We start from the raw sequence: 25,182 nt of genomic DNA on the forward strand, positions 1-25,182 counted from the left end.
TTTACTCACCCTCAAGCCATCCTAGGTGTATATGACTTTCTTCTTTCAGACGAATACAATCAGGGTTATTTTAAAAAATGTCCTGGCCCTTGCAAGCTTTATAATGGCAGTGAATGGGTGTTGAGATTTTGAAGCCCAAAAAAGTGCATTCATCCATCACAAAAAGTGCTCCACACGGCTCCGGGGGGTTAATAAAGGCCTTCTGAAGTGAATCGATGTGTTTGTGTAAGAAAATTATCCATATTTAAATCTTTATAAACCATAATCTCTAGCTTCCGCTAACTGTTGTATGCGGGCTCACGAGAGAGTGGCGTTCCAGCAGAGTTCCTAGCGTAATATGCTAGTCTTGCGAGAACCAAGTTTTATTATTAGTTTATTGCATTATATTATGTACATACCGCAGATTTTAAGGATGGTTGTGAGACGTTCTGAATGCATCATCATCCATAGTTCTGTCTTTGCTCTGGATCCTGCTTTTATCTCCTCATCTAACAAAGAGCTGTGTTTTTTCAGCGTGTTTTTACACCGGTAGTGGTTAGTGCATTCATGAACAATCCCGAAAACCAGCTGGAATATCAGTGGCACTCTTGAGTTCACTGATAGCGCTCTCTTCCGCCCACTGTCGTCATGTGGCATGAATGTATCGCAGAGTAAGCTACAGAAATCTGCCCACACATCTCTTTTGTGTCCCTCTAGCCGCCTGCTCGAGGTAGAGTGGTTTCACAGCACCTAGAAATACATATTACATAAGTATTCATCAAGCAGCCGCACAGTAATCTGGTATCGCTGCTCTATATATCCGTGTGAGACTTCCCCCCGCAGTTGCAGGGGCTGTGATAATTCCAGCAGCTTTATTGCTCCGCAGTGTTGCAGGTTCCTCCGCGCTGTCCAATATCATAGTTGTCAAGATGGATTTCTCTCGTCCCTGCCTTTATTGCCAGAGTGTTGACGGTTGCTGTTTTCTCCTGCGTGTAATAATAATAATAATAATTAAAAGACAGAGATGCGCTTGTTATCTGGAGACGGTGAGCCGTTCGACTCTTTGAAAACGCAGACGGATCAACATCATCTTGACTTTGCTGGTTCTTTCGTTTAGTCTTCCTCTTAGTTTCTTTCTTTCTTTGTTTTTGCGAAAAGTAAAAGTGAATAATGTTGAGTCACTTGTTAAATGGCTGTAGGCACACTGCAAGTCTCCAGGGTTTCCAGTTTTATGCAGTAAATCTGCACGAAAACATTTCACAGCTGTGGAAGAAACCTTATGTGCGTCATTACAATCGAATTAGAACTGAAAAATTTTAACATACTGTACATAAATAATGAACATCTCCCTACCATAATAATAAGCACTGAATGTAAATGTATCGCCCTTCATGAATTATGTTTGCAAATAAATTAATTTGTAGTCTTATTTATGCTTGTAGTCACGTTTACTGCAAATCAGTGGCTTTGAGATGTTATAGGTTATTAATAGACAGCTAAATTATTAATTGTTCCCATATGCATATACTGTAGTTGGTTATATGCAGGACTAAAACAACAAAACTGCTAGTATCAAGACAAGCTGTGCGAAACATGTTAAATTGCTTTTATTTTTACAATATTTATAAACATTTTTTATAATAGTTTTTTATATTTAAAAAATGATTTAAAAAAAATATTTTAATTTATTATTTTTTAATTCAATTTGATATTTTTAAGTCAAACTAATATATACAGTTCATAAATTTTTTTTATTCAGTGTACAAGAGATACTTGCATACTTTTACACTATAGTTCAAAAGTCTAGAAATACAGTAAAATTGTGAAATATTCTATTTCTATTTGAATATATTTTAAAATGTAATTTCTTGTGATGTAGTTTTTTATTTATTTATAGAAACCATGATACATTCAGGGTTCTTTGATGAATAGAAATTTCAAAAGAACAGCATTTGTTTGAAACTAAAATCTTTTGTAACGTTATAAATGTCTTTACTGTCACTTTTAATCTTTTTAATGCGTGGATTTCATAGTTGTAATATTTCTGATGTGTGATTGCAGTTGCTCAGAAAGTGGTGGCGCTGAGGAAAAAACAGCAGCTTTCGATTGGTCCGTGTAAATCTCTGCCCAACTCTCCCAGCCACTCGTCGGTCCCGGCCGCGTCCATCCCCTCTGTACACATCAATCAGGTGAGTCTGGGGTGTTTGTGCTGATCTAGGATCAGCCTCACTCAGCCAAAACCTGTATATTGATATTTCAATTCTGAAAATGTAACCATATTTTCCACCAAAACAGTTATTTTTACTTAAAGGGGTCCTATTATGCTTTTTCACTTTTTCAACTTTAGTTAGTCTGTAATGTTGCTGTTTGAGCATAAAAAAGATCTGCAAAGTTACAAAGTTCAAAGTCCAATTCAAAAGGAGATATTTTATTTAACAGAAATCACTTTTCAAAAACTACAACGAACAACTCGTTTGGACTACAACGCATATTTTCGGGGATTTGTGATATCACAAATATCGACGAATGGGACGAGACCTGGTTGAGCTGCACTAGAGAAGGCAAAAAATATGTGAAAAATAATGTGTTTTTCGAACAACCTAGTATGATATCCTGTTCTAGTACACCCCCAAGCAAAATAAAGACTTTGTAAAAGAGCATAATAGGACCCCTTTAAAAAAAACTGTCATCACAAATAAATAAAATAAAATAACAGAAATGTTTATTATAGTTTTACAACAGGAACAATAATTGTAGTAGCTATGATATTTAATGCAATAAAAGGTTTATCATGGTACTAACAAACACTCGTAGTATGCAACAAAGTATCAAGACTTAGTGCACACTCAAATGTGCTTTCATATCACCATATTTATATACATAGTACAAACATGAGAATTGGGATGGAAGAATAGGCCTTTATGAACTATAATAAACCATATAAAGTGTGCTGCCTGTCAAAATCCAGAAAATCATGCTGATAATTTTGTGTTCACTATATCTCTCTTGCTCCTTTCCTATTCTTAATTGCTTTCCCCAAAATCTATCTATCTATCTATCTATCTATCTATCTCTCCCCATTCCCTCTCTGTTTGATTCAGGCTGCTAATGGAGGAGGCGCGTTCAGTGATTACTCGTCCTCCGTTCCCTCCACCCCCAGCATAAGCCAGAGGGAAATGCGCATCGAGACAGTGGCTGCCTCCAACACTCCCACGCCCATCCGCAAGCAGTCCAAACGGCGCTCCAACATCTTCACAGTAAGTATGAGGCAGCTAATGCAGAGCACCACGCACTCCCACTACTGAGAGTGCTGGACTTCCCCTGACTGCAGATCTCCCAGCAGCCCCTGCTGCTTTCAGACGGCCAGTGAGCTAGAGAGAAGCTGTTTCTAGGTCTGCAGTGAGTGGATCTGCCCTTAGGTCTCATCACCCCCTTCCCCTCAAACCCAGGGCAGTGGAGGGCAAAGCCAGAGAGTTTAATGCCATCTCTGACCACAAGAGGGAGGTCCAGAGCTAAGTGTAACCGAATCCCTCCTGCCTCTGCTACCACTGAAGCGCATGACCACATGCTTTTTATAGCTACATATTTCAGTAAACGCAGGGAGGCAAGCATTAAAATGACGAGAGATGTTTAGGAAAAGGAAAGACACTTGGATTTACGCTAATTTTTCCACCATTTTGATTTGCCTCGTCCTTTATACACTGTAAATTTAAAAGCTTTACACCAAGGGAACTTAGCTTTTTATCTTCTCTGGATTTGAATACCTGCCCTCCCCGATACTGATGTTTTCCCTGTGCCCTTCCTAATTTCACTGTGTCAATCAGCAAAATTCCCTAGCAAGCCCCGCCCCCTTCTCTTCTTTAACAGACATTCACCTAGCGTGTCTTTCCGCTGGAGCCAGACAGAGAGAGAGAGGCAGTGCCACACACACTGTACTAGCAACACCACCATCTCCAATCTAACCAATCAAGATCCACCTTTATCCATTCAGCCAATCACCACCCCCAAACCCCAATCCAAACCAATTGAATTTGTCCCCATTCCCACCCCCCAAAGTCTCCTCCAATCAGAAGGATCCTGCAAGGTGATTGGCTGTGGCAGTGGCGGCTCTTGTGCTAGCTTCCCCTGTCCTCTTTCTCCCTCCCTCCCTGCTAGGTCGTGTCTAACCCCATCCACGCGAGACACATTTTTTGTTTGCAATCAGTAACAAATAATTTTTTCCCATACTTAATAAAAAATAAAATATTTACATTTTAAAGAAAGCCATAATTAAATATTTTGTTAAAGATATTATAAAAAATAATAGTTACTTTTTAAAAAATTTAAAACTAAAGCTCATGTAATTATTGAATAATATAAAACCAACAGTTTGCCAATTTAGTAATATTTCCTGTCACCTCATAATTCATAACATTCTCACATTAATATCATTTCATAAGTGTGTGTCTTTGCCACTAGATGTCAGCAGAGGACAGGAAACTAAGCACAGTGCTTCCATGATACTTAAAACGACCATTCAGATATTTTTGTCATCGGTCTAATGTGGCGTCTGTTTATTTTTCATTCTGTGAGTGAACAGGAAGAGGGAAGGGGTTTATTTTATTTCATTATTTTCTCGACACATCATCGCTATTTTGCCCTGTAAAAAGCCAATAATCATACTACATCCGCCATCATCTCCAATCTAGATGTCTACGCATTTTTTTTGCGATCCATTGCTCCCCCCCCCCTACAATCTTTCTGTCCACACTCCCCTTGACCAAAGTGTTGAACTGTTTTTGTCGCTATTTCCAGATTTGTTCATCTGTTTCCAACCTTTCTTCAACTAAAAGGGCTTTCCAGCTTCTCCTCAATTAGACGAGCCCTTGATGGTGGTGGTGGTACGACCGCAATGCATTATGGGAGGGGGTCCTCAGTGAGGACGAGCAAACAAGCGCTGCTTTATTCCCCCTAATAGCCCGCATTGCATCGTGGGTATCACCATGGCTTTCTTGGACACCTGCCCCTTGGCAGCCATGGTTGAGTTTAAAGGACATTTGGTTGGACAGAAAAAGACAGATTTCGAACTTGCGTTACCTGAACACATTGAACTGAATCATAATCAGTCATTTTATTGCTAAATGTTCATCATGCACTGAACAAACCCGGACAATAGCCATCAACAACGTCCAAAATTTAATGGAAAGGATGCTTTGTAACTCAAATGGAGAGAACTTTTGCGGTAATTCCGAACACTTTGCCAAGATATTCTCTTTTTTTCCTATTTATTTTCCTGTTTTGCCTGTCTTTCCTTTGAGTTCTGTGTCTGATGGGTTAGTTTAGCTGGTCACACTTCACACCGAATGCCACAAACCGCACCCCATGGCTCCCGTGTCATCTTTATTAACAAGACCGCGGCTTTGTAAACCACGTCATACTGGAATGTGATGCTAGTCGAGGTTCTGATGCTGCAAAGTCGGCATAGTGACGGATCCCTCAACAATAAAAAGATGTGAATCCGGATTCCGGATGACATAGCTTACGTGTTCGTGCCGACCGATATGCTGACCACCATTTAACTGTGAAACTGATGTCAGATGATGCCCTGAGACGTCACATTGCGTTGTGATGCATTTATAAAGCTGCTCGTTTAGTTGATGCAGTTGCCGCGGCAACGCCCGGATGCGGTTTCCTCGCTCGGTGTGAAGTCTGAACGATATGAAGGCCTTCATAGACGTAGAGAAGCGTGACGGAAATGCACCGACTTGTATGAATGTAGTATCTATTTGTGACCCAGAGCCATTATTTTGTTCTTTTGTTTAATTGTTTTTGCTTATTCATTTTTTTTAATTTCATGACGATGTGCTGAGATGAACTGTTCGATGCGTTGCACACTGTTTCATTTTTTTAATATCATTTAATATTGGACAAATATAGACTGCCGTATATCTTGTATTGAATTTGATTTCCAATGGTATTCTATAGAAAGTATATTCTATAAAGCGAACGGGAGTTTCAACTCATGACCTTCTGAGGAGCCGGACTTACAGTGTGGGCGGGAACAGGGGTGAGGGCGGGGAGGGAGAGTGGGAGGAGCCAGACCAAGGAGGGAGGGGCCACGCAGCTTCTCTACGACGTTCAGAAGATGGCCGGGAGATCTGGATCGGTTACTAATTTCCCCTTACAACGACATCTCTAACCAATCATCTCATTGGCAATTGGATCGTAACAGCCACTCCGAGCTAAATTTTCAGAAATAGCATGCAAAAATGAGGAAAGCCTTTGTTTTGTGTTTGCTAGCTGATCACCAGAGTTTTCGGCAGATTTTTTCGAAGTCATATACATATAATTTATGTTAGATATTATATTTTTGTTCCAAGTCAAGAGTGGCCTTATAATCATAGTCTTTTTGGTCATAGTGAAAGAGTAAATTTGTTACCTAGTAGAGTAAAGGGTATAATTTGGACAGTCACCTACAAAGAAAGAAAGAAAGAAAGAACTGTTCGATGCGTTGCACACTGTTTCATTTTTTTAATATCATTTAATATTGGACAAATATAGACTGCCGTATATCTTGTATTGAATTTGATTTCCAATGGTATTCTATAGAAAGTATATTCTATACATATATGAGATATATGAAACAGCGCCTCTTTAGTCAAACTCTCTCTTGTGGGAACTGCAATGTGTGGCTCTGCCTATTTCCACGTAAACCTGTGACTTGATTTGTATGGTGTCTGTATATATCCAAACGAAAAAAATAAACTGTTGAAAAATACTCATTAGTCTAGTTTATTTGAGTCGATCATGAATCTTTATCTATTTCTCTCCATTTGCGAATGAGCGCCACATGTTGATTCGTATGAGACCATAATGTTGTCTGTCGGGTATGAATGCTCATTCATGTTGCATTGTGGGTCGTTTTGTATGAGAGAATTCATTGTTTAACGTTTATTCTTTCCCTAATGCCATTTCCAGCCACTGAAAAGCAAAGGACGTCTTGAAATCCAGAGCTGAAATGATGTATAAATTAATTCCCTAAACTTTTTTCCCTTGATTTTGCTTTGTTTGAAATGTTTGTGAATCTAACCCTAATTGTGAATCTTTTTTATTCTCGCCTGACTTGTTTATCCGATGTTTTAACAGGTGGAAGCTGTGGGAAAAGATGCACCGTATTCATTTCTTCTTGTTTCCCCTCTGCTAACCTTTCTCACATTTGTTGTATAAAGCTGCATTTAATGTTCTTGTATTGTTTGAATCTGACTGTGGTTGGACTGACTTGTGTCTGTGGTTGGTAAAGCCACAGGGAGGCGCCAAAGACCACAAAAGAGCTCTTGGGGGGTTTAGTTCTGACTTCCTGTGTTTCGTTATTGGTCGAACTTGATCTTTTCCGTTGTCGTTTTGTTCTGTGTGTCTGTCCTGGTCTGTGTAAATATATATTTATATATACTGCACGTTCAATGTGCTGCTGTATGTTTGCACCGTTCTGCTTGCGCGTTTATTTGAGCCTTTTTCTTGCGATTTTATGTTGTCCCCACAACACACACCAACACTCACTTCACTTTAGATACACACACTAGAGTTAAGGCACAACTCACAGACACACACACACACACACACCCTCCCCACCTCCATGTGTGTTCCCAGTTTGTTCTTTGCACTGACATCTTGTCTTGTTTCTTTGCAGTCACGGAAAGCCAGTGATCAGACAAAGAGCATTGAGAGTAAAACTGACAGTATAGGGAGTGGAAGGGCCATACCCATCAAACAGGTACGTCACCACATTCGTACACTCATTATATGAGGTAAGTACACTGTTATAGGGTAGGACTGTATATAGTTTATGAGGATTAGTCAAGTGTCAATATCCTAAGTAGTGATTTTGTGGGTATATATGAGTTGTGTGTGTGTGTGTCAGCACTAAAAGAGCATGCACACTTTTTAAAGACTTTGAAATTATGGACTTGATTGTTTTAGGCTTTCTCAGTCAGTTTCTTTGTGCGACCAACAGATGTCAGTGTAACACAGTTTAACTTTGTTTGCTTATTCTGTCGGACCTGTTGTCAGTAATGGCGGTAGTTGGTATGCAGAATGCTGAATTATATGTATATTATTATAATTATATTATGTATATTCAAATTATATTTGTGTAATGCATATCACAATTATTTGGCAACTTACTCTTTGCTACAAAATCTTTTTTGTGAATCAATTGCAATATTATAAGAAATTGGTATTCAGTCTTTGGCCTGCTCTTCTCATGATGTGTTTGAATGTCAATGAACTTACATGTTAGGAAATCTTCATTGTCTTTGAATCCTTAAATTTCTATTTCTATTTCTATATATATATATATATATATATATATATTAGTGCTGTCAAAACGATTAATTTATAAACAATAAATAAACTAATAACTAATAAATTAATAAACAAAAGTTTTTGTTTACATAATATATGTATGTGTACTGTGTATGTTTATTATGTATATATAAATACACACACATACAGTATATATTTAGAAAATATTTACATGTATTTACGTTTATATATTTTATATTATATAAATATATATTTAATACATAAACATAACATATCTTTCTTAAATATATACATGCATGTGTGTGTATTTATATATACATAAATATACACAGTATACACGCATATTATGTAAACAAAGACTTTTATTTTGGATGCGATTAATCGCGATTAATTGTTTGACAGCGCTAATATATATATATATATTTATTTATTTGTGTGTGTGTCTCTATCTATCTATATCTATCTATCTATATATATATTTATCGTGATTGAATCATTGAATATGATTTAGAACTGGTATTTTTTAATAATGTACAGAAACTTTTGGCAACCTTTAACATTCAGGAGAAAGAAATGTCTAAACATTTTTACATTCTACATTAGTCAGTTTTTTTTATTGTATGGGTTTGAACAGAAATTTAATTCTGTTTATCGAAATACCCTGCCTGACGTCAGAAAGAGCTAATGTGGTTTTGAAAGGATTGATCTTGGTAATTAGCAGTAGTTCATGACGGAGTAGCTGTCAAATATTTATTTTTCTTTAGTAGAGTTGTCCATTCATTTGTTCTTTTTTGAGCCTCTGATTCAATTTTCAAATTAACCCTAGCCTTAACCTTTAACCCCTGCCAGAGATTAGCATTGTCACATTGAACAGACATCATCCCATGACAAGCGTCACATGCAACCTCTGACTTTAAGCAAATCCGGTTGCACACAGTAATTTACATACAAAAGAGTTTTAAAGTCATTTTCAAGTATATTTAGCAATAGTTTCTATATAGTAGTTTAGAAGTAGTTTACAGATAGTAGTTTACAAATTAAGTAGTTTAGAAGTAGTTTATAAAATTAATTTAGAAATGGTTTCAATATAGTAGTTTAGAAGTAGTTTACAAATAGTAGTTTACAAATCAGGTAGTTTAGAAGAACTTTATAAAAGTAATTTAGAAACAATTTTCATATAGTAGTTTAGAAATAGTTTCCAAATAAAATTGTTTAGAAGTAGCTTCCAAATAGTAGTTCAGAAATAGTTTTCAAATGGTAATTTTTCAAGATAGTTTAGAACTCGTTTGCAAAACTAGTTTAGAAGTAGTTTACAAATAATCATTTCAAAGTAGTTTAGAAATTGTTTTTAAATAAAATAGTTTAGAATTACTTTACAAAGGTAGTTTAAATAGTTTCCAAATTAAAGTAGTTAATAGTAGTAGTTTATCGAAGAAATTATTGCCATGTAGTAGTTTAGGGATGTTTACAAATAAACATACAAATACAAATAAAACAAAAATTATTTACAAAAGTAGTTTAGAAATCATTTCCAAGTAATATTATATAAATAAACTAGTTTTGAAGTAGTTTGGAAATAGTTTCCAGATAGTAGTTTACAAATAAGGTAGTTTAGAAGTAGTTTACAAAACTAGTTTACAAATATTTTACATATAGTAGTTTATAGAGAAAGTAGTTTTGAAAAGTTTACAGTTTAGAACAGTTTACAAAAGTAGTTTGTTGTTAAATGAATTTTGTGATTTAATGTAGTCAAGCGTAATTCAGAAATCAGTTTCTGTTGTGTGCTCTGAGAAAAAAATACACACATAAATTTTATACAAGTAACTGAACTGCAGTTTGCATGAGGCAGTTTTATTATAAATTAAAGATCTGAAAAGTAAATGAATCTCAATTTCATTATTTTTTCTTTCTTACTGAAAAGTGAATGAGCAGTCAGGTGTATATGGATCATAGCATTAAGATGACGGGGGTGACGCGTCCCTCTCACAGTTAACATATCACACGTCTGTATCCTCTCAGTCAACCTCCTTTACTTTACCTCCATTGTACATCAATTACACTCCAGCTTTAAAGATTATCCCTTTAAGAGCCGTCATTGTAATCCGTGTGTCTGTAGTGGAGAGTCACAGAGAGAGTAAAGGAGAGGGGGGATGCTGGCCATGCTGGGATACCTTTCAATGGAGCTGATTCCCTGGCCAGTCAAATGCACAGTCAGGAAGATCAAAGTGCCGTGGGAGTATAATTACCTCCCACTGGGCAAATTACACACTGTGGACACCCCTCCCAATCAGTAAAAATGGTAAATAAGGACAACAATAGCAGTGATAGCTCAGGGGTGACACAAGGAGACTGTCAACAGAAGGCTTTTGTGTTTAATCCCAGTAAGTTCCTCTTTCTTTCCTCCTCCGCTGACCACAGAACAGAGGCCATCATGATGATAGACGTGTCTGTTTGAGCTGCAAGATGAGAGGGGTCGCTGTCTGTGTCTCTGTAGGTTTAGCAGATAGAGGACAGACAGGTGTGTGGTCATTAAATAAGGCGTTTGTATATTCATCTTGGTAAAAACGAAGTCTAATGTAAATAACCACCTTTTGGGTGGCATTAGGGTGAATGTTATTATACTGTAATGCAGTTTTATACTAATTTTACTGTAATACAAGTTTTTTAACATCAATTCATTTTATACTCTAAATTTAATTTACATCAAAATTTCTAATATTTTTTTTACTCAAAATTTTATGTTATGCTATTTATTTACATACATTTTTCTATTTTTTTTTTAACATTTTTCTTTTATTTATTTTTTTCTATTATTTTATTCATTATATTTGTAATCCAATTTATTTACATTAAATTGTTTATTTTTTTTATTCAAAAGTTACTGTAATGCTATTTATTTATTTACATCGAAATTTCTATTATTTTATGCTCAATGCAATTTGCAATTTATTATCATATTTTATTTATTATTTTATATTAATAATTTATTGTAATTTATCATATTTTATACTCTGAATTCACTGTAATGCAATTTACTTGCTTAAAATTTTCTATAATTGTTTTCCTCATATTACTGTAGTGCAATTTATTTACATTTTTTATTTATTTTACACTCAAAATTTACTGTAATGCAATTCATTTATTTACATCAAGGTAATACAAAACACTACAACACTACAATTATGTATAATTATTTTAAAATAGGAATTTATTAAGTTATAAATATATGATTGTTTTTTTATTTGTTATTTTACTGAAATTCATAAATTATTTACTGTAATAATATATCCCTTGCAAAAAAAAAGTGTTGTACACTGATGATATCAGATGGCAATATGGCGCTTTATTTTGATTTCTGATATTTAGATTTATGACACTTAGTGCAAACTTCAAATAATACTTTGGTATTACGATCATCGTCTTCAAAAACATATTAGCACTTTTTTATAATGATACTTTTTGTAAGGAATAGGTTGAACATGTGTTTTAATGATTTAAAAAATATTGTTTTAATATCTGAATTATCGAAGTACATAGAGGTCATTTGTCAAGTTCCACAAATCAACCCTGTTTTTTTTTATTGCTGCTAGACGTTCATATTTCTCTGCTTTATCATCGATCTGTTTCAGCACTGTGGGGTGTGATTTCACCGATCATGTTTATGCATCCATGACTGTTCGAAACAGACGTGACTACTGTGACGTTCATGTACAAACACAGAGGCCGTTGCCAGAAGAGGTCACCCGGCTGGCCATTTCAGTTATTTGATTGGCAAACCAATAGCACTGCTGTAGATGCACAGGCATTATTGAACAAATAATGAAAGACCAGTTCAGCTAACAGATGGCTGCTTCTTCAAAAAATGACACTTCCAGCATAATGTTCATGATATATTGTGGACACCAAATACAGGCAAGAAGACAAGTTTGACCAAAGGAACTTCAAATAATACTTTGGTATTACCATCATCGTCTTCAAAAACATATTAGCACTTTTTTATAATGATACTTTTTGTAAGGAATAGGTTGAACGTGTTTTAATGATTTAAAAAATATTGTTTTAATATCTGAATTATCGAAGTACATAGAGGTCATTTGTCAAGTTCCACAAATCAACCCTGTTTTTTTTTATTGCTGCTAGACGTTCATATTTCTCTGCTTTATCATCGATCTGTTTCAGCACTGTGGGGTGTGATTTCACCGATCATGTTTATGCATCCATGACTGTTCGAAACAGACGTGACTACTGTGACGTTCATGTACAAACACAGAGGCCGTTGCCAGAAGAGGTCACCCGGCTGGCCATTTCAGTTATTTGATTGGCAAACCAATAGCACTGCTGTAGATACACAGGCATTATTGAACAAATAATGAAAGACCAGTTCAGCTAACAGATGGCTGCTTCTTCAAAAAATGACACTTCCAGCATAATGTTCATGATATATTGTGGACACCAAATACAGGCAAGAAGACAAGTTTGACCAAAGGACTCAACCACATCTTTCTTTACAGTGTTTCTACAGGATTATTCAATCAGTCAGAGCTGGAGAAATTAATAAATAAATTAGAAGATGGCTGTGACTGCTTACTTTATTTTTTATGTATCACTTTTATTTTATTTTTTATTTTATTTTATTTTACATAATATATTTTTTATTATTTTACTTACTGTTTAAGTTGGGTTTTTTAACACTTTCTTTGCTATTTTATGTACTGTTTGAGCTTATGTGAATGTAATATAGACATATAAAAATAAATAAATATATAATTATATATAACAAGCTGTTCTTTACATATTTTATTTTATTTCATTGTGAGCATTTGACTGACGCTTTTATCCAAATCCAAAAAACATATATGTTACAAAGTAATGTTTAAAGTCCTTTTGAGAGACTCTAAGTGTCAACAGGTTTTCAGTAGTATTTCTAGGGCGGTTGAGTTGATGGAGCTGTATTGAGGAGAGAGAATATCCGTGAAGGGATCAGATCTAGGCGAGGAGAGGATTAGGACTTGATTGTGGGGTAAACACCATGATACCCAGTTGACCCCGGGTCAGCACCTGATGTTTAGCAAGTAGTGTATTCTTAATGTGGATTAGTCCCCTTCAGGGTCGGGGCGGGCCGGTTAACACATCAGAGCCCTCCTACTCTCTCACTCCCAACAGGAAGTGGTAAAGAGCACAGGAATCTTCCCTAATCCCCTAATTAAGCCAAAACAGGCCACCCAAACCCCCCTTTGCTCCCTGCCGCCCACCCCTGAACACCTCTGTGCACTTCCAGTCCTGGCCGGGGAGTGTTTGTCCTGGCTGGACTTTAGGGGATAAGTGCGCAGTGAGTGTTTTTTTAAAAGAACAGCGGGAGATTGATGGTGAGGCCTTGAGCAGGGGACGGGACGGAGGCTGGAAGCTTTTGAAGAGCTGGGGATCACAGGCTCTAATCCTCGTGCTCGCAGAGGTCTGACAGGTGAAAGAATACACACCGAGTCCGTGCACAAATTGGATTTAGCCTCTGCTCTCCCCCCACAGCACTGATATGAGCCCCTCACAGGCCTTCATGAGCACAGACACGGAGCCGGTGCCAAACCCATTCTTCTTCACCAATGGAAAAGTGGTTCTGGGCTGGAATTTTTTTCCCTTAAACTTACTTGTCTTGGACCAGAAATCGCTGATGTCAAGAGATCAGAGGGTGGGATAATATTGTCACAAAGCAAAGTTTTATATGTACTTTATTTTTCCCACCTATCTGAGATAAAATTGTTTTGTTTAGAAATATCATATGGTTGAATTGATTGCTCTGACTTTTATAATATAATATAATATAATATTGTAAGTATATAAAATATATGTATTATAAAAAATATTATATTTTATATTATGTAAATTAATTATTTCGTACGTTATTAACTTGACAGTTCTATCAAAAGTAGCTTGTTATGGCATAAAGATGCAGAATGTAATTACTTTTTTATTTTTAATATGTTTTCAAATATATAAGTATTTTATATATTATATGTATTTTTGTATTATTTGTGTTTTCAAAACCGAGTGAAAAGTGTGAAAAGTTTTGTGGGGAGCTTACATGGAAAAAAATATACATACATATCGCTGGAAATGAAGTGTCCCCAACTAAGCAAGCCAGAGGCGACAACGACATTACATTATGTTTCCAAATAACCTGCTAAAAAAATCTTTCACCCTTTTGTCACTCCTAGTTTTGAAAACATATTTAAAATTAATTTCATTCAGCATCTTTTTGCCATAACAAGATACCTTTTATAGAACCATCAAATTAATAAACAAACAGAATAATATTTTCATACATGTATTATTTGTATGAAAATATTATTCTGTATGTTTATTAATTAAATTATTTTTTAATTATGTTTATAAATTTGTAATGTTTTTTTTTTCTGGCTGCTATGCGGTTGTTCTTTTTGTTGTATTATTTCTAATTTGTCATTTTGGATTAATCGTTTGCTAAACCAATATATGCAAAGCTCTGTTCACACCAAGAATGACACAATAAACTGATGCGAATCACTGAAGAAATCAAATGAACAAACGTGAGCGAAACATACTAAAAGTAAAACAAAACATCCGTTTGACTGCAAATGTTCAGCGGGATGAGTTCTATAGTGATGCATTGTTTTGTTTTAACAATGTGAAAATTGACTGAAAATCTACACTGTGTAAATAAGCCTTAATTGAATGCAAATGAGTGTGTGTGACTCAGGTGTGAATGAACATGCAGCTTCACAGTGCTGTATGGGGAAACTTCTGCTCTACTTTATGACAGTGTCTTGACATCTGATCCTCCTTTATACTGATCTTTAAAGTGTTTCTTCATAAAATGCCCCAGCTGGTATTCAGACTATTGTGAATGTTTTCTGATTTGAAATGTTCTCGCAACTGATTGTTTTTGTCTTGAACAGGGGATTTTGTTAAAAAGAAGTGGGAAGTCACTTAATAAGGAGTGGAAGAAGAAATACGTCACATTGTGTGACAACGGTCTGCTCACGTACCACCCCAGTTTACATGTGAGTATGTCACCTGCTCTGCTGTTAGAGATCCGATTCATTTTGCTGAATCGGTTCATTCTGATGATTCAGTTCAGTCAGCCAGTTCAAATAAATGATTCACTGATTTGTGTTTGGTGTAAATTCATGCATACCAGTTTGGCGTCACACGTTTACCTATTAACCAACCTTTTCACTCAGAAAATGCTAGTAAATTTCACAAATAATTACAAAGATTAGTCAAATAACACATTGAATGAAACGTGAATTTTTAGAAAAGACTGAAATAGCATTTTCTTGTAAAATGTAATCCAGTAATCTTTGCTATATTTACAACTTCAAAAATAATTTATAATAATAATAATCAAAAATATTTTTGTCATTTTCAAAATATTAAAAAGATGTTTTAAGTTCACAAAAAAAAATTCTAGAAAATATTAGAATATGTTTAAATACTAGCACTTAAATACTTACATGTTAGAATAGACTTAAATACTATATATGAGATACTATATGAGAGTCGGTAACTAAATAATACTGAAACCAAATGATTTTTATGACATTTGTTGGTTCAGGTAGACATATCTCAATTATTGGAGAAACTTTTGCAAGAAAATACTGTTTCCGTTTTTCTAAATGTAACCCTTAATTCAATGTGTTACTTGCCATTTTAACCAAATTCTTAATATAATTAATTAAGAATTATTACAGTTAATTAATAATAATTTATGGATTCCAGATAATTTTAAGAATGTTTTGTTCTCAGAATGTACTCTTTGCTTTTATATACTGCACAGATTGTTGATATATGAAGGTTTTTTTCTCTCTCTGTTATGAGCTTAGGCCTATTGTTTGTTTTAGATTTTGTAAAAACCATGAAAATAATATTTAAAAAAAGGACATCCTAAGGTTCTGTCTTGGTTAGCCAGAAAAGTTTACTTCATATAAACAGAATGTTGCATTTAGGTTTGGAGAATGTTCCTCTGATGTTCTCCTAAAGTTCTTTTAAAGGGATCATATGATGCGATTTCAAGTTTTCCTTTCTCTTTGGAGTGTTACAAGCTGCTTGTGCATAGATAAGATCCCTGAAGTTGCAAAGACTAAAGTCTCAAAACCAAAGAGATATTCTTTATCAAAGTTAAGACTCTGCCACACCCCCCTAAAACGGCTCGTTCTAAAGAGCGAGAGAGAGAGAAAGAGAGAGAGAGGGGGTCACATCACAAACAAATACCAGCTTCATCACTGTGTCTGTCACGCGACTCTGTTCCCCTTTCAGGCTCTGTCTTTACATTTATCTTTAAAACTGAAGCTTGCTCTTTTGTGCTGAGCAGGGTGATTTGCACCTCGGCTTAGCCCATTTGCGCTTTGCAAACTCCCATGAAAATGGAATAGCCCGATTTAAATGGGAACACAGTCTGAGAACAGTCATTAATGCTAATTTTGCTAATCTGCGGCAACGTGGAAGCAGGTGAAATAGATTGTGTGGGCCTGGTGCTGTTTTCATTGTCCGAAGCCACTGTGTTCGTTTTACAAGACCTCTAAAAAGTTTCTTAGATAGGTTATAGATGTGCTGCATCTGTGCGTTGTTTGTTCATGTAAACTTTAGTTAAAATTGGTGGTGTGTTTCATTTGATGCAAATGAAAATGAAGCAGTGAATGATAAAAGTTGATTTAGAAACAATTTTCACTCAGAAATGGCTAGTAAATTTCACAAATGATTACAAAAAAAAGGCATATTAAGTAACACATTGACAATTAACAATGAAATGAACTTTTGAAGTAGAAAGTATTTTAGAAAATAGTAAAATAGGAATTTTCTTGTAAAACGTAATCCAATAATCTTCGAATAATAATCTCAATAAAGTCTACTGTTGAGTGTAATTCATTTTCAAAATATTGAAAATATATCTTAAGTTCACAAAAAAAATTATACTAGAAATATTAAAATATACTTAAAATCTAGAACTGAAATACTTGCATTTTAGAATAGATTTAAATACTAGAAAATATTAATTGGAGTTACTGGAACAATACTGGAACCAAGTTATTTTTATGACAATTGTTGGTTCAGGTATGCTGTAAAAAATGATTTTTCAATTATTGGAGTACTTTTACAAGAAAATGCTATTTAATTTTTTTCTAAATTTAATGCTTAATTCAATGTTACTTACCATTTCTTGAAATTTGCTGGCAATTTCTACACCAGCTTTTTTCAGAGTAGTGTGCATTCGTCCAAAATTGTTTTACTAAAATAGTCTTGTTCCTACTCATTAAGAAAACTATCATTAAGTTGAATTGAATTGGAACCTGAAATGTTTCATTTTGGAACATTTTTTACATATTTTACAGCATCATTCTCTTTCACAGTATGTCAAACATGTTTACATTTTTCCAGGCCTAGATCTAAAACTACACAATGTCATGTTTCATTTTTCAGGACTACATGCAGAACGTCCACGGTAAAGAAATTGATTTGCTGCGGACGACAGTAAAGGTACCCGGGAAGAGGCCGCCCAGAGCAGTGGCAACGGTCGCCCCTACTGCCAGCCCCAAAACCAACGGACTGACCAAAGACCGCAGCACTTTACAACTCGGCATCGGGGCCACAAGTGAGTTTGAACTCTGGCAGTGATATTATGCCTTAAAATTGATGAATTGGTAACACTTTACAATAAGATTCATTAGTTAACTTTAGTTAACTACTTTTGTTAACATGAACTAAGCATGAACAATAGTTCTACAGCATTTATTAATCTTAGTTAATGTTAATTCCAACATTTACTAATGCATTATTAAAATCTAAAGTTGTGCTTGTTAACATTAGTTAATGCACTGTGAATTAAAATGAACTAGCAATGAGCAACTGTTTTGTCATTAAAGGGGTCATATGATGCTGCTAAAAAGAACATTATTTTTTCATATGACCCCTTTAACTAACATTAACAAAGATTAATAAACACTGTAATAAATGTATTGTTCATTGTTTGTTAATGTTAGTTAATACATTAACCTAACCCCTAATTAACATAACCCTTATTGTAAAGTGTTACCGATGAATGTATTCATTGTTTGAAGATATTCGATAGGTGAAGCAAGTTATTATGTTACGTTTTCATGGAAAATTGTGAAGACAATTTTTTTTAAGTAATGTGCAATTAAAAGTTTGTTCACACTTAGACAATGAATGTGCATTAAAGTAAAGTTAAAAAAGTACTAGAATATGCTTAAATACTAGAAAATATTTAAATATATATAAATACTAGAAAATGCTTAAATACCCAAAAGCTTTATACTAGATTTGGTAGCTAAATAATACTACAGCCAAAAAATATTTACGACAATATATCTTCATAAAAATTCTCATGGAAAATTGCAAAGACAACTTTTTTTTATGTGCAATAAATTGTTCACAATAACTGAACGAGTATTTAAAAAGTAAATTTTATTGCATTTAAAATGCATTCAAAATGCAAACAAAATGTGTTACAGTATTTTTAGGCCACAAACTAACATTATAATTGTTTATAATTATAATTATTTACTTAACAAACTTAACAAACTTGATAAAGTTTTAGCTTTTAGTTTTGGATCTGTTTTTAGTTGTTTTAATACTACAACTGATTGCTTCTGTTGTCCTCATTTGTAAGTCGCTTTGGATAAAAGCGTCTGCTAAATGACTAAATTAATTAATTAATTAACAACCCACAAATCAGGTTGTTTAGATTTAAACTAAAATTTCAAATCCATGTTAAATCGATTCCTCGTCAAAAAGTTAATTTTGGGTAAATGTATATTTAAATCAGGAACTATTTGACCAACCTGTCATTGATATCCACTCAGAAAACGTATGTTAGGTTGTTTGTATAGTGCTGATTTTCATTTTTGGCTGAATATGCTTTATTTTTGCCCTGCAAGAACCAGATTTACTCTGTTTTCATATGTGAGGGAGTTTGGGAAGGTATAATTGGATTTAGGGAGCTGAGATCAAGTCTAATTAATAAAAAACAGGAGCAACTTTCTCCAGGGGCTCTGCAAGCTGGCACGACCGCTGTGGAAACATAACCGGCCAGGACCTCAGCATCACTTAGCTTGAGCTAATTGCTTTTGCACCATTAAAGACAGGTCAGCGAGGGCTTCTGGGAATTGCAGTTTTCTGGCACGTGTCCAGTCTTGTGTTGGATAGGGAAGAGGGTTTATTAGTCACAGAGACATAAGGAGCATTTGTCAGTGTTGCTGGGCCGCATGAATCGGGTTGCTCAGAGAACCACAAAAGTTGATAATGCTTACAGGTTGGCAACTAATTAACCTTCAGTCTACTGCAGAGGAGAGGGTGAACATAAGGTTGAAAGGAGGAGAATTTTGGGGCATTTGGACCTGAAATAGTCGCAACATCTGGACCTGTTTTATTCAAGCTACAGAAAATAGAGATTTCTGGGTAAAGAGCTCAAACATGGCCTCAGGCAGCAGATACACACGAATAAGAACATTAGTTAAGACTGGTTACATTTGTATTGAGGTTAAAAGCCTAGTTGCACACATGGATGTAATGTATCACAGAAAACCAACATGAAAATGAAATTTTATATTTTAAATATTAGATTTTTTTTTTCTCTCTCAAATACATATTTCTGGTTTCATTGTGAATGATTGAACAGTATTCCAAATAATTGTCTTCATAATCTTTCTACTGTATATATAAATCTAATAATTACTTCAAATAATAATAATTGTTTAATAATGAATATTACCTAATGATTAATTACTAATAATTACTTGGCCTCAAAAATTACTTTAATTTTCCACTGTCACCAATCACACTTTCGATGTTAATTTTTACATATTTTTCCCCTTTGATGTCAATATTTCAGTCATTTTATCCATTTTACTCCAAAATGATGTAAAATTTAGTTGATGAAAATACAATTTTAGTTAATAACAAAAATGTGAAAAATGGAAATATCTGGCAAACTAAAAAAAAATCTAACATTTTGAAAAATGTCAAACATGAAAGATTTATCAACATAAAATGTGTTATGAATTCTGCTTTAGAGGCTATTATTAATTTTGAATTTAAGAGCATGTTTAGGCATTGAATTACACTTAGTATGTTGTTACAGTAACTATTCACAATGCAGTCACACATTCTCACTAATACATAGCTTAGTTCAGTTTCACCTAAGCATTTGATTGCAAATGTAAGTTTTAATATTACTTTTATGTTGTCAGTCAGATTAACACTGTCCACTTTTCACGATCAGTCAATTCCTGACATATAAATTTGAGTGTGTTTTCTATTTTGTTTTGCTTGGAAATACGTCACATTACATGAGGAAAATGGGTTCAAGCCATTTTTATAACCAGTTTTGACCTTTTGAACAATTTTTATAGGAATATATATATACAGAAACTGTTTATCTTGTGTTTTTACATATTTGATACAACATTAACAGTTCTGAGATGGCTTTTTATTGGTGTTATTTTTCAGATACGCCATTTGACCTTCGGTTTAGCACAAATTTACGCCGTAACGCTTGGGTCCCGCTTTGACACGGCCTCTTTTCCAGTTTCTCTTTTCAACTCTGCGCCGTATTAGAAGAAAATTGTGTTAATTTTCACTCGAGAGGGAAAAGGTTACGATTCGCAGTGGGCCTCCGCCGAGTGGAAGACGTACACTTGATTATGCAATCTGATTTTGATTTCATTAGGCATGCAATTGATGCGAGGGAACAAAGGAGTCATTTTTCATTCATGGTGGTCTAGCTGAGCCCTGTCTTTTTCTGTAGTCTGTAATTCATACACTTCCCCCTGATCTAAAGACCATTAGGAACTCTGGGGGGTGTGTGGGATTGAGGAGATGGTGGGTGGGGGTGAGGATGAGAAAAAGAAAGAGTGAGGGAGTGAAGGAGCGCAAATGAATGAACGCATGTGTCCGCAAGTAAAAGAGTCTGTCTCGATGAGGCCCGGTCTAATCTTTCTGCTAAGTATTCACCGGAACCGTTTTAAATATGATCATTCTGCAAGCGTGCGTTCAGTTGTGTCACCGCTGACAAATATATAATATCAAAGTGCTAATGGTCCTGCCCATCAGCTTTAATCAATGACATCTGCTCTAGAGGTGCGTGTATAAGAGTGTGAGAGAGAGATTCACGCCGTGATGCTCGTGTTCATTTACATGTAGTACACAGGATGCAGATGTGTTTTCTTTTATGAAGGTGTCCTTGTGAACTAAGATGTACCTTGTGCAGTGGTAGACCGATATATATGCAATATTTAGTCATCTTAAGATGATCGCAATGGCCGATAAATGAAATTCAATGCTAAAATTTAGCTAAACAGAATAATTTTTCCCACCATATGTCAGTTTTTAAATTTAAATGCAGCTTTGTCAATGGATAGGGGATGTTATCTGTTTTCAAATACATTTTAGAATTTTTCTAGAATTTTTAGTTGTGATATTTCAATAAATTAGTTGATATTTGGTTGATTTTGAGGTGATCGTACTGGTTGATATATATGAATTTGGCTGAACATAAGCATTGCATCTTTGCATCGTTTTAAAAAAAAAGAATTTTATAGAGAGGCTGATAAATCATCTAATATTTTATTTTAAGATTATCTCTTGGTTGATAAATGTCCAATTGCCAATTTAAAGAAGTGTTCATTCTGCCATGCCTCATTTTTTAAATTTACGTTCAAAATTTTTTAAATATAGTGCACATTATCAGTTTTAAAATTCTTTTTTTTTTTTTTTTTTGTGAATTTCATAAATTTTACTGTAATTTTCTTTGTGCAGTTGAGGTAAACAAGGAGAATGCAAATGCACTAATATCTTACAGATCACTAACCTCTAACTAACTTATCTTACTTTCATAAAACACTGTTTAAATGTACAAAGTTCAGCAGATTTGAAGTGCTTTGGCAAACTCCTGACCACAACATTAAAGTAAGTAGTGTGAGAATATTCATCTTTTTTTTATGACATATGTATATGTATTATAATGGCCAGCCTTCTATCTAGCCATCCACATCAGCATCAACCAAATTTTTCGACTCCTAACCTGAAGTAAATCCCAGATCCCTCTAAATGTTGATGTGTTTTGTGTGTATAAATGGTCTCATCCAGCACTTTTATGATTGAGTCTCCTTTAATGACACTTTACCACGTACGTTAGTCTCATGACAGCCTCTTTCAATAATGGCACAATCATTTCGGATGCTCTTTTATATGTGAGAAGGAAATAAGATGTTTTGTACATCGCAAGTCTTTCTAAAACACTTTCAGACGCTTATTATCCAATACACCACTTGAAATCGAATGGACGCCGCTTCTGCATACGATGAGCTCTAAAAGCGAAAAGTTGTGACTGGAGATGTCGGTTTATTTGGTTGTCATGACATTTCCGTCAGACCTGCCGCATTTCAAGTGTCGAGATCATTGCAGTTTACGCAAACGGACACAATGTAATCCGTACGTCTTTCAGAGGCGGTTCATCCAGGCAGCTGTCAGTTTGTAAGGGTGTCGTGGTGCCGTTTCGCCTTAACCTGAACAACAGATGATCTATCGGCCCCCCCTCCACCCTGACCCCTCCCCCACCCTCTCCTCCACATTAGCATGGATGCTTCATTATCTCCGCACTTGTATATAATGGCAGCGGCGGCTCAGAGGGTCAGGGCTCGCTCCACGGCTCATCAGCCATCTGACAGCGCTCGGCGAGAGAGATGAGGAGAAATCATCGCCACCCCCTGCTAATCCATCGCCTCTACTTAACACCACAACCTCAGGCCTTTCTTCACTAGAACCCGAATACTTAGCCTAATAGCGTGTACAGATAGCAAGAAAAGTGCAAAGGAGATTTGGGTGTTTTTTCTACGCATGATCTGATAGTGATTTGAGCGTTTGTACATGCATGCACAACAGAGCCGTCTAAGCACATAATTATCAAGTTTAGTGAAACATTTGTTTTTAAAGATGTAGAGTGCAGTTTCACGGTTTTCACTAGTGGCACCGAACAGAACTGCAAAAATAACTTGATTTTTATGTTGTTATTTTATTATTTTATATTATTAGTACTATCTGTATTAAGTTATCTATATTATGTCTTTGTAATATGTCTATATTTATAATATCTATATTAGATAGATAGATAGATAGATAGATGATAGATACTTAAATTGATAGTTTGTAATGTATATGTGTTTATAATATATAAACATAAATTACATAAATATGATCATTTATGTACTTTCATATTATAAATACATAATATTAAAATATAATGAAAATATATAATACAATATATTAAATACATGAATTACATTTTTAGATAGATAGATGTACTTTATATATTTATTATATTATACTGTATATAATATATTAATATTTTGTACTAATGTTAATATACTGTATTTTAATTATATGATAAATACATAAATTACAAATCTGATCATATTTATGTAATTTAATTTTATAAATACGTAATTTGAAATATATAATTTTAAATATCTAATGCACTGCATGTCTTTATTTATAATATCTTTATAATATCTATATTAGATGGATGATAGATACTTAAATTTATAATATTTATGTAATTTATGTGTTTATAATATATAAACATAAATGACATAAATATGATCATTTACGTACTTTCATATTATAAATACATAATATTATAATATAGGGATGCACCGATACCACTTTTTCCAGTACTCGCCCGATACCGATACTTTTATTTTTGTTACTTGCCGATACCGAGTACCGATACCGATATTTTTATTGCATTTGTACATTTTTTAAATATTGGGTACAGAAACCAAAAGGGTATGTATAATGTTAGTTGGTTAACTTCATTTATCAAATAGATACAGTCAAACCAAAATTTATTCCGACACCTTCAACATTTCTCACATTATATTCGCTATAGTTTAGAAAATGGTAATACAATATGACAAGAACTCAGAGTTACACTGTGTCAGAACAAATTCATCTTGATAATGTTAGATAATTTTGATAGAAAGGTATGTAATATATTACAATCAATCAAAATAATTCAGACAACTGTTAGTATGACAGTATTTACACAACTATGAATACTTTGTCGGGCAACCCTTAGCCACAATGACAGCCTGTAGTCTCCTGGGCATGCTGTCATCCAGCTTCATGAAAACCTCAACTTCAGTTTTTTTCCCAGACTCGGTCTGAATAATTTTTGGACCCAAATTTGTATCAATTTTACTGGTAGTCCACTGTATGAAGAATTTTTGGGTATGATTTGTCACAGTTTACTTTATTTTGCTATCCTCACTTACATAAATGAACTATAGTGTCCTGCACCCACTAGTAAAAAAATATAAAAAATTATATCTGGTCTCTGAATGCAGAATTGTTCTCTGGGGACTAATTGATGGAGACATGTTTAATTCATCAATCATTAGCATCAAATTTGACAATTAGTGATGATTGTTGAATCCTTGATGGAGATGAGGCATGGTTAGGGGCTTATTTTGTCTTTTTTTTTTCATACCAGCCAAGACAGAGAGAACAAAATAAAATCATAAATAACAAGAGTGTGACATTATGTCCTTAAGGAGTTGTTTTGGAGCAAGGGAATATTGGACTGTCGTTTCGTTTAGTCGATTTTGGGACATGTCCGCCTTAGATCTGAATTACTTTTCATCAAACATGTCAAAGATTTTCTGACTTAACGGCTAATAGACTTCAGATTACTTTTTCTTGCTATTTGAGATGTGCAATGATTCTAGCTATTCTTTATTTAATTGACAGTTGTCCAGTTTTTGTCATAAGGCATCTATTTGTTTTATAGAACTAGTTTAGTATATACAGGATATGTATATATATATATATATATATATATATATATATATATAT

The 25,182-nt window shown here is 34.5% G+C and overlaps 1 protein-coding gene across 3 annotated transcripts in view; it reads left to right on the forward strand.

Annotated features, from left to right (window-relative positions):
- LOC107677248 (arf-GAP with GTPase, ANK repeat and PH domain-containing protein 3) overlaps positions 1-25,182 on the forward strand; it is a 180,975-nt gene that overhangs the window by 98,704 nt on the left and 57,089 nt on the right. For all 3 annotated transcript variants that reach the window (XM_016472074.1, XM_016472072.1, XM_016472073.1), the window contains exons 7-11: positions 2,041-2,168; positions 3,081-3,236; positions 7,646-7,729; positions 15,210-15,314; positions 17,731-17,902. In XM_016472074.1, coding sequence (XP_016327560.1) covers positions 2,041-2,168; positions 3,081-3,236; positions 7,646-7,729; positions 15,210-15,314; positions 17,731-17,902 — 645 coding nt within the window. The remainder of the gene's footprint in view (positions 1-2,040; positions 2,169-3,080; positions 3,237-7,645; positions 7,730-15,209; positions 15,315-17,730; positions 17,903-25,182) is intronic.

The sequence above is a fragment of the Sinocyclocheilus anshuiensis genome, unplaced genomic scaffold (genome assembly GCF_001515605.1).
Source record: "Sinocyclocheilus anshuiensis isolate Anshui unplaced genomic scaffold, SAMN03320099.WGS_v1.1 scaffold392, whole genome shotgun sequence".
NCBI classification, from domain to species: Eukaryota; Metazoa; Chordata; class Actinopteri; order Cypriniformes; family Cyprinidae; genus Sinocyclocheilus; species Sinocyclocheilus anshuiensis.